The sequence below is a fragment of the Mobula hypostoma genome, chromosome 24 (genome assembly GCF_963921235.1).
Source record: "Mobula hypostoma chromosome 24, sMobHyp1.1, whole genome shotgun sequence".
Classification (NCBI taxonomy): Eukaryota; Metazoa; Chordata; class Chondrichthyes; order Myliobatiformes; family Myliobatidae; genus Mobula; species Mobula hypostoma.
Genome location: NC_086120.1, coordinates 20,725,005 through 20,736,444, shown reverse-complemented (window position 1 = coordinate 20,736,444; position 11,440 = coordinate 20,725,005). Strand labels below are relative to the sequence as shown.

The window sequence follows — 11,440 nt, the reverse complement described above, 5'->3', positions numbered from 1 at the left end:
GTTATCTCCTCAAAAATTTCAGACACAACTTCTCTTATAAATCCACGCTGATATGCTTTGATTAACCTGTTCTTTTCTAAATGACAGTTACAACACTTCACAAGACCATTACAGTTATCATCAACCTAACAAAAAGTCACTCAGAGGTCACACTGGCCCTTCTACGGAGTGTGTGGAATACTCCTCAACACACAGGTAGTACTTTTGAAGAGTAACTAGAAACAGTTAATAGTGAAATACTAATGTGTGAAGGCTGGGCTTATTCTGATGAGTGTAGTTGTGCCTCAGTCTTCCATCATCCTTAGTAGTATCAGAACAGGGTCTCATCATCCATTCTCACAATGATAGCATAGGTTCTCACACTCTAGGCAAGAATCAATATAAATCTACAACATCAAACAGAACCAAGCACAGCAAATTTCCACTACCCCAGCACTGACATGCTAGATTACAAACCTCCTATAGTAATTTGATTCTCCTTTATTACATGAGGTTTTCCTATCACATTGCCTTGTGCCAGAGCTATCTATAACATATTCAGGCTCTCTATAAAGGCCCTGCCAAGACCACGTTAGGAGTAGAAGGTGAGGACACTTTGGTGGTTACCACGGATGAGAAGCACTGGGGGCAAATTCCGAGAAAGGATTTCGAGCCAGGCCATGTAGAGCGCATTGGACACCGACCCTTTACGTGCAATGGGCAAGCTCCTGAGGAAAAGAGAAAGGTGTTCAGGGTGGTATTGAACCTAATGAAGTACATACTTTAATAACAAGCAGGAGACATAGACATTAGGATCAAGAGCAGGCCTATAATGGTAGCTGCCATCTATTACTCCCATGGTTTCCTCAACCCCCTTGGTACCTTTACCATTCAGAAACATCATCTTACTGGCCTTTGGGATAAGTTCCATAGGATTGCAGCTGTTTGAGTGAAGACATTTCTCCTCACCTCAGGCCCAAATTTAAGAAGCATGAAACTCTGACAGCTTACTCTAGACACCCCAACCAGAGAAAATCATCTTCCACATATCCCTGTTTCAATTAGATTCCTCCTCATTTTTCTAAACTGAAGTGAATATTAAACCTAATTGTCTTAATCTCTCCTCATATGGAAAACACACTTGTTCTATAGCAAGTGTATACTTTCATAAGCAAAGAAAAATACTACACACAATGTTCTACGTGTAGTGTCATCAGAACCCTGTACCTTTGGGCTGAGATTGTGTATTCAAATCTTAGCTTGACAGCCAACGTAACTTTTACTGTATTTCGCATCTGCAGGTTTGTTTTAAGTCTATTTCTACATCAATACTTCCCCGCCTAACACCATTTAAATAGCAAGCAGCTTTCTCCTACCAAAAAGATAACTTGTCATCTATCTATGTTATCCTGCATATGGCATGTTTTTACACATTCTCTCAGTCTGCATCAGTCAAGTCTGTTTTCATCCTCCTCATAAAATCATCCATTATATTGTTATTGGTAAACTTCAAAATATTACATCCAAATCATCAATGTATGTTACAAATACCCGAGGCCCAACCATCAGTCACCACCTGCCACCTGTTTGATTTCAATCCATGCCAACACCATTCATTTTCATTTTTAAACTAACCTTATAAGTGGGAATTTATCACATGCTTGGCAAAAATTTAAGTAAACTGCATTTACTGATGCTCCCTAATCTATTCCACTAGTTACACCTGCAAGAAAGTCAAGGACACACGAGAATCTGCAGATGCTGGAAACACAGAGTTACAGACACAAAATGCTGGAGGAACTCAGCAGGTCAGGCAGACGTCTATGGAAAGAAGTAAAGTGTCAATGCTTCGGCCCGAGTCCGTTCATCACCCTAGAACATTGATTTTTTATTCCTCACCATAGATATTGCCTAACCTGATGAGTTCTTCCAGCATGTTGTGCATGTTGCAAGAAGATCAAGTAGTTCTTGTCTAAATGATTTCCTTCTAGAAATCCATGTTAATCTAATCCCATTTTCTCTGAGTATCCTGTTATCACACGTTGGATAATAGCTGGTGGCATATTCCCCACCACTGACGTTGGACTAACCAATCTCCAGCTTGTTCCTGCCTTTAACCACTCAAGCTGATGATTTGCCCCACTCATTCAGTCATTTCATCTCAGGTACAAAATTTGTACAAAGAACAAAATCTCAACTGCACAGAACTGGGGAAGGAAAATGAATTGTGCATGAATTGCATCTCAGTTGCACCTGGCCCCTCAAACCTCTCAAAGAGAGCACATTTCTCCTATTTTGTCAGAGGAGTGAGGGAGCTGAGGTCTCAGGACTTACATCACTATGAGGTTGGCAGAGCTGGAATGTTCCTGCAGCAGCTCATTCAGTCGTATCTGACGCTGCGTCTGGAATTCAAAAATCAGCAGTGGGGTCGTGATTGGGAGAAAGGAAGCATTTGAAAATCATAAATCATCACATGACAATCAGAGCTCAGACCTTCTCCGTGAACATTTCTAGGTCCTGGTCCAATATTTTCCATGCCGCACCCGTTTTTCTTGCTGTCTCCCCTTTCAAGTCTTCATTACGGAGCCTGTATGGCTTGATCAGCTCATCAAAGGCTTTGAGACTGAGAAAGGAAGCAGTGGCCAACAAAAGAGAAGCCAGAGAAGATAAGAGTCCCACCCCACACCCATGGCACCCTGTCCTCATCCTGCATCTTAACCCCACCTCCTCATGAATTACCATCCTCCACGCATTGCCCTCCAGTCACATTGTACCACCCACCTTCCTAACACAAATGCATCCCCTCTAACCCCACCAGCATTCTTTACTCCATGCAATCTGCTCCTTTCTGACTGCACCACCCCATTCTCCACCCACATTGCACCACACACTTCCCTCCCCCTCTCTCACTCCCTCACACACATTTGCCTCCCTCCACTGCCCTTTCCTGATCCCCCTTTTCAGCAGTACTTATAACTCACCCTTCCATTGCCCCCCCATTACCTTCGCACTGCCCAATTCCCTCTCACTGCACCACTCCTTTTCCTCCCTCCACAGACCTTTATCCCAAACCCTTACCCTCTCACTGCCCCTCCCCAGACCACACAGCCCACTTACCTCCTGGCGCCAGGTTTACTGTTTATGTTCGCAACAATCACAATGTCCGAAAAGCCAATGCGGAATTTGTTGAGTAACGTTGCCATCCTGTGACAAAGTGCTGATCAGAAGTAGCTCAAGGCACATCTCTCACATATCTCCAGGCATTGACAAAAAGACACAGACCGTGCCACTGTAACGTGTTATTATGGGTTACGTATAAAATCCAATTCTGCTTGCAATGGTATTTAGAGAGATCAACCCACAACCAGTAAGGAGTTTCAATGGTGCGGTGACCTTGTCAATGATCTTGCCTCCAAGTTGAGTGTTTCTGTAGGTCAGTGGCACCATTGTGGCTTTTTGACTCCATGTAAAACCAAAGAGTTAGAAATTCCCCAAAAGATCACAAACGAGAGAGTAATATATACCTACTATTCTACGCTGGGAAAAATATAGAATTGCATGTGAGGAGCAGAGAGTGCAACACATGTACGTGTTTATGTTACATAATCAGAACATTGCATCCCAGGGGAAACAGTTCCATTCCCAGTTTCCTGATTCTTCATGTATCTGAAGCTATCCTGATTTGGGAGTTTGAATTTCGGGATGTGGTTACCACACTAAGGGCAGATCATTCCAAGCCCACGGAATCCCAAAATGCAAAAGATGACCAAACCGTCAAGGAATGTTGAAACATTATGTATTGTCCAAGCTCTAAGTGGGATTATCAAAGAAACATGCCCACTTTTTAAAAAAGCATTAGCTCTTTCAAAATGAAGCAATTGAAATAGTTGAGGCTGTCCTCTATCTTTACTACTTGACCTCACGGCTGTGGCCTGCAACTAACGGGCTCCTGGATCGGCTGCAGTGATGGCTGGCTTCGTAGCTGTGGACTCACTTTTGTGAACATAGAAGAGTACAGCACAGGAACAGGCCATTCTGCCCACAACTTTGTGTCGAACCAGCTAAAAAGAAAATCAAAAACACCCAAACACTAATCCCTCCTACCTACACCATTGTCCATCTCCCTCCATCTTCCTTACATCTATGTGCCTATCCAGACGTCTCTTAAACGCCTCTAGTGTATTTGCCACTGCCATCAGATGAGGCAACGCGTTCCAGGCATCCACAACTCTAAGTAAAAAATGTACCCCTCATATCCCACTTGAACCTACCCCTTCTCTCCTTCAATGCATGCCCTCTGGTACTAGTCATTTCAACCCTGGGAAGCAGATACTCCCTGTCCGAACCATGCCTCTCATAATCTTGTAAACTTCTATCAGACCTCCTTTCAGCCTCTGACGCTCCAGAGAGAGAAAAAACAAGTTTATCGAGCCTTTCGTGATAGCACATGTCCTCTAATCCAGGCAGCATCCTGACAAACCTCTTCTACACCCTCTCCAAAGCCTTAACATCCTTTCAATAGTGTAGCAACCTGAATTGTATGCAACACTCCAGGTATTTTATAAAGTTGCAGCATAACCTCTTGACTTTTGAATTCAACACCTCAACTAATAAAAGCAAGCATTCCATAAGCCTTCTTAACCACCTTATCGACCTGTGTAGCCATTTTCAAGGAGCCATGAACTTTGATCCCAAGATCTCTCTGCTCAGTAACACTGTTAAGGACCTTGCCTTTGCATTTGCCCTACCGAGGTATAACACCTCACATTTATCTGGGGGTTGAACGTCATCTGCCATTCCTCTGTCCATATGATATGAAATCAAATCATTAGAAAGAGGTGACATAGGGGCAGAAGGTGTTGAATCATTGTGGATAGAGCTAAGGAACTGCAAGGGTAAAAAGATCCTGAAGGGATCTTCAGGCCCCCGACCAGTAGTAAGGATGTGGTTTATAAGTTACAATGGGAGATAGAAAATGCATGCCAAAAGGGCAATGTTAGAATAGTCATGGGGGCTTTCAATATGCAAGTACATTGGGGGAAAATCAAGTTGGTGCTGGATGCCAAGAGGGGGAATTTCTAGAATGCCTATGAGATGGCTTTTGAGACCAGCTAGTGGCTGAGCTTACTTAGGGTCAGCTATTCTGGATTGGGTGTTGGAAAATGAACCAGAATGATTAGAGAACTTAAGGTAAAATAACCCTTAGGGGAAAGTGATCATAGTACGATTGAATTCACCCTGAATTTAGAGAAGGAGAGGCTGAAGTCAGATGTATCAGTGGAGTAAAGGGAATGACAGGGCATGAGAGAGGAGTTGGCCAGAATCGATTGGAAAACAACATTGGCAAGGATGATGATAGAACAGCAATGGCTGGAATTTCTGAAAGCAATTCAGAAGGCAAAGGATATATACACTCCAAAGAGGAAGAAGTATTCGAAAGGGAAGATGACACAACTGTGGCTAAGAAAAGAAGTCAAAGCCAAAGGGAGGGCATATAATAGAGCAAAAATTAGTGGGAAGTTATCGGATTGGAAAGCTTTCAAAAACCAGCAGAAGGCAACTAAAAAAGTCATTGAGAAGGTAAAGTTGAAATATGAAAGTAAGCTAGCCAATAATATCAAAGAAGATACCAGAAGTTTCTTCAGATACATAAAGTGCAAAAGAGAGGGGAGAGTGGATATCGGACCACTGGAAAACGATGCTGGAGAAGTATTAATGGGGCACAAGGAAATGGTGGATGAACTGAATAAGTATTTTTCATCCATTCTTCACTGTGGAAGCTCCAGGTGTCAGGGGTCATGAAGTGTGTGAAGTTACTATTACTAGGAAAAGGTTCTTGGAAACTGAAAGGTCTGAAGGTAGATAAGTCACCTGGACCAGATGGTGTACTCACCTGCCCCCCCCCACCCCCCAGGGTTCTGAAAGAGGTGGCTGAAGAGATTGTGGAGGCATTATTAATGATTTTTCAAGATTCACTAGATTCTGGAATGGTTCTGCAAGACTGGAAGATCACAGATGGAGTGTCACTCCACTCTTTAAGAAGGGAGAGATGCAGAAGAAAGGAAATTATAGGCCAGTTAGTCTAACCTCAGTGGTTGGGAAGATGATAGAGTCGATTGATGAGGATATAGTTTTGGGGTTCTTGGAGACCCATGATAAAATAGGCCATAGTCAACATGGTTTCTTCGAGGGGAAAATCTTGCCTGACAAATCTGTTGGAATTCTTTGAAGAAATAACAAGCAGGATAGACAAAAGAGAATCTGTTGATGTTGTGTATTTGTACTCTCAGAAGGCCTTTGACAAGGTGCCCCACATGAGGTTGTTTAAAAAGATATGAGCCTATGGTATTATAGGGAAGATTCTAGCATGGATAAAGCAGTGGTTGACTGGCAGGAGGCAAAGAATGAGAATAAGGGAGCCCTTTCTGGTTGGCTGCTGGTGACTAGTGTTGTTGTACAAGGGTCTATGTTGGGATTGATTATATTATATGTTAATGATTTGGATGATGGAATTGATGGCTTTGTTGCAAATTTTGCAGAAGATACAAAATAGGTTGAAGGGCAGGTAGTTTTACATAGAAACATAGAAAATAGGTGCAGGAGTAGGCCATTCAGCCCTTCGAGCCTGCACCACCATTTATTATGATCATGGCTGATCATCCAACTCAGAACCCCGCCCCAGCCTTCCCTCCATACCCCCTGACCCCCGTAGCCACAAGGGCCATATCTAACTCCCTCTTAAATATAGCCAATGAACTGGCCTCAACAGTTTCCTGTGGCAGAGAGTTCCACAGATTCACCACTCTCTGTGTGAAGAAGTTTTTCGTAATCTCGGTCCTAAAAGGCTTCCCCTCTATCCTCAAACTGTGACCCCTCGTTCTGGACTTCCCCAACATCGGGAACAATCTTCCTGCATCTAGCCTGTCCAATCCCTTTAGGATCTTATACGTTTCAATCAGATCCCCCCTCAATCTTCTAAATTCCAACGAGTACAAGCCCAATTCATCCAGTCTTTCTTCATATGAAAGACCTGCTATCCCAGGAATCAATCTGGTGAACCTTCTTTGTACTCCCTCTATGGCAAGAATGTCTTTCCTCAGATTAGGGGACCAAAACTGCACACAATACTCCAGGTGTGGTCTCACCAAGGCTTTGTACAACTGCAGTAGTACCTCCCTGCTCCTGTACTCGAATCCTCTCGCTATAAATGCCAGCATACCATTCGCCTTTTTCACTGCCTGCTGTACCTGCATGCCCACTTTCAATGACTGGTGTATAATGACACCCAGGTCTCGTTGCTCCTCCCCTTTTCCTAATCGGCCACCATTCAGATAATAATCTGTTTTCCTGTTTTTGCCACCAAAGTGGATAACTTCACATTTATCCACATTAAATTGCATCTGCCATGAATTTGCCCACTCACCCAACCTATCCAAGTCACCCTGCATCCTCTTAGCATCCTCCTCACTGCTAACACTGCCACCCAGCTTCGTGTCATCCGCAAACTTGGAGATGTTGCATTTAATTCCCTCATCCAAGTCATTAATATATATTGTAAACAACTGGGGTCCCAGCACTGAGCCTTGCGGTACCCCACTAGTCACCGCCTGCCATTCTGAAAAGGTCCCGTTTATTCCCACTCTTTGCTTCCTGTCTGCTAACCAATTCTCCACCCACACCAATACCTTACCCCCAATACCGTGTGCTTTAAGTTTGCACACTAATCTCCTGTGTGGGACCTTGTCAAAAGCCTTTTGAAAATCCAAATATACCACATCCACTGGTTCTCCCCTATCCACTCTACTAGTTACATCCTCAAAAAATTCTATGAGATTCGTCAGACATGATTTTCCTTTCACAAATCCATGCTGACTTTGTCCGATCATTTCACCGCTTTCCAAATGTGCTGTTATCACATCCTTGATAACTGACTCCAGCAGTTTCCCCACCACCGACGTTAGGCTAACCGGTCTATAATTCCCCGGTTTCTCTCTCCCTCCTTTTTTAAAAAGTGGGGTTACATTAGCCACCCTCCAATCCTCAGGAACTAGTCCAGAATCTAACGAGTTTTGAAAAATTATCACTAATGCATCCACTATTTCTTGGGCTACTTCTTTAAGCACTCTAGGATGCAGACCATCTGGCCCTGGGGATTTATCTGCCTTCAATCCCTTCAATTTACCTAACACCACTTCCCTACTAACATGTATTTCGCTCAGTTCCTCCATCTCACTGGACCCTCTGTCCCTTACTATTTCTGGAAGATTATTTATGTCCTCCTTAGTGAAGACAGAACCAAAGTAATTATTCAATTGGTCTGCCATGTCCTTGCTCCCCATAATCAATTCGCCTGTTTCTGTCTGCAGGGGACCTACATTTGTCTTTACCAGTCTTTTCCTTTTTACATATCTATAAAAGCTTTTACAGTCCGTTTTTATGTTCCCTGCCAGTTTTCTCTCATAATCTTTTTTCCCCTTCCTAATTAAGCCCTTTGTCCTCCTCTGCTGAACTCTGAATTTCTCCCAGTCCTCAGGTGAGCCACTTTTTCTGGCTAATTTGTATGCTTCTTCTTTGGAATTGATACTATCCCTAATTTCTCTTGTCAGCCACGGGTGCACTACCTTCCTTGATTTATTCTTTTGCCAAACTGGAATGAACAATTGTTGTAGTTCATCCATGCAACCTTTAAATGCTTGCCATTGCATATCCACCGTCAATCCTTTAAGTGTCATTTGCCAGTCTATCTTAGCTAATTCACGTCTCATACCTTCAAAGTCACCCCTCTTTAAGTTCAGAACCTTTGTTTCTGAATTAACTATGTCACTCTCCATCTTAATGAAGAATTCCACCATATTATGGTCACTCTTACCCAAGGGGCCTCTCACGACAAGATCGCTAATTAACCCTCATTGCTCAAAACCCAGTCCAGAATAGCCTGCTCTCTAGTCGGTTCCTCGACATGTTGGTTCAAAAAACCATCCCGCATACATTCCAAGAAATCCTCTTCCTCTGCACCTTTACCAATTTGGTTCACCCAGTCTACATGTAGATTGAAGTCACCCATTATAACTGCTGTTCCTTTATTGCACACATTTCTAATTTCTTGTTTAATACCATGTCCGACCTCACTACTACTGTTAGGTGGCCTGTACACAACTCCCACCAGCGTCTTCTGCCCCTTGGTGTTACGCAGCTCTACCCATATCGATTCCACATCTTCCCGGCTTATGTCCTTCCTTTCTATTGCGTTAATCTCTTCTTTAACCAGCAACGCCACCCCACCTCCCCTTCCTTCATGTCTATCCCTCCTGAATATTGAATATCCCTGAACGTTGAGCTCCCATCCCTGGTCACCCTGGAGCCATGTCTCTGTGATCCCAACTATATCATAATCATTAATAGCCATCTGCACTTTCAATTCATCCACCTTATTACGAATGCTCCTTGCATTGACACATAAAGCCTTCAGGCGCTCTTTTACAACTCTCTTTGCCCTTATACAATTATGTTGAAAAGTGGCCCTTTTTAATGCTTGCCCTGGATTTGTCGGCCTGCCACTTTTACTTTTCTCCTTTGTACTTTTTGCTTCTACCCTCACTTTACACCCCTCTGTCTCTCTGCACTGGTTCCCATCCCTCTGTTGTGAACTAACCTCCTCACGCCTAGCCTCTTTAATTTGATTCCCACCCCCCAACCATTCTAGTTTAAAGTCACCTCAGTAGCCCCCACTAATCTCCCTGCCAGGAACTAGAGAAGCTACAGAAGGACTTAGACAGATTAGGAAAATGGGCAAAGAGGTGGCAGATGGAATACAGTGTTGGGAAGTGTATGGTCATGCACTTTAGTAGAAGAAATGAACAGGTTGATTATTTTTGAAATTGGGAAAAAATGCAAAAAAAAAACTGAGGGGCAAAGGGACATGGGAGTCCTTGTGCAGGATTCCCTAAAGGTTAATTTGCAGGTTGAGTCTGTGGTGAGGAAGCCAAATGTAGTGTTAGCATTCATTTCAAGAAGACTAGAATATAAAAGCAAGGATGTAATGTTGAGACTTTATAAAGCACTGGAGAGACCTCACCTGGAGTATTGTGAGTAGTTTTGGGCCCCTTAGAAAGGATGTGTTGAAACTAAAGAGGGTTCAAAGGAGGTCACAAAAATGAGGGGTGACCTTATTGAAACCTATCAAATGGTGAAAGGTCTTGACAGAGTGGATGTGGAGAGGATGTTTCCTATGGTGGGAGAGTCTAAGATCAGAGGACACAGCCTCAGAATAGAGGGGTGTCCTTTTAGAATGGAGATGAGGAGGAATTTCTTTTGCTAGATCTGTGGAATTTATTGCCACAGGCAGCTATGGAGGCCAAGTCTTTACATATACTGAAGGCAGAGGTTGATAGATTCTTGATTGGTCAAGGCATGAAAGGATACAGGGAGAAGGCAGGAGACTGGGGCTGAGAGGAAAAATGGATCAGCCATGATGAAGTGGCAGAGTAGACTTGATGGGCCAGATGGCCTAATTCTGCTCCCATCTCTAATGGTCATAGCTGCAACTGATTTATATCATGCTGTATTCTTTGCCAGTCTTCTACACCATCCACAACTCCATCAATCTTGGTATCATCCACAAATTTAGAGGTCCCAATACATATCCCTGTGGAACTCCACTAATTACACACCTCTGGCATGAATATGTCCCTTCAACCACTGCCCCCTGTCTTCTATGCACAAGCCAGTTCTGGATCCAAATAGCCAATTCTCCACAGATTCCATGTGTCTTAATCTTCTGGATTAGCCTCCCATGAGGAACTTTGTCAAGCATCTTACTAAAATCCATGTAGACAACATCCACTGCCCTACCCTCATCAATCCCTCTCGTCACCTAGTCAAAAAACTCAACCAAGTTGGTAAAGCAAAAGTTCTGAATGTTATTTGCTTACTTTTATTGTTTGCACAACTCGGGTTTTTATCTGCAAATTGGGTGTTAGACAGTTTTCTTTATTAATGGGTTCTAATTGGGTTTCTTTGTTCTATGGCAACTGATCTCAAGGTTGTATATCATATACAAACTTTGATAATAACTGAACCTTGACCAACATTGCCTGGGTGGGGCACAGACTGGTAAATCTGAAGGAATGATAGGGCCCTAAGACATAGGCGCAGAAAGAGGCTACACACATTGATAAAGTGATTAAGAAGGCTTATGGAATGTTTTTATTAGTCGAGGCATTGAGTTCAAAAGTCAGGAGATTATGTTACAACTTTATAAAACTCTGGTTAGGTCACATCTGGATTATTGCATACAGTTCTGGTCACCCATTATAGCAAGGGTGTTGAGGCTTGAGACAGGGTGCAGAAGAGGTTCACCAGGATGCTGCCTGGTTTAGAGGGCATGTGCTATCATGACAGGCTAGATAAACTTGAGTGGATTTCTCTGGAGTGCCGGGAGCTGAGGGGAGACCTAATAGAG

General features: G+C 43.2%; 1 protein-coding gene across 1 annotated transcript in view; it reads right to left on the bottom strand.

Annotated features, from left to right (window-relative positions):
- Positions 1-410: 410 nt before the first annotated feature.
- Positions 411-11,440, bottom strand: part of LOC134337186 (solute carrier family 12 member 2-like) — an 80,730-nt gene continuing 69,700 nt past the window's right edge. The window contains exons 23-26 of the mRNA XM_063032016.1: positions 3,097-3,183; positions 2,473-2,602; positions 2,314-2,381; positions 411-707 (exon numbers count right to left, since the gene is read on the bottom strand). Of these exons, the coding sequence (XP_062888086.1) occupies positions 572-707; positions 2,314-2,381; positions 2,473-2,602; positions 3,097-3,183 (421 nt within the window). The 3' untranslated portion in view covers positions 411-571. The remainder of the gene's footprint in view (positions 708-2,313; positions 2,382-2,472; positions 2,603-3,096; positions 3,184-11,440) is intronic.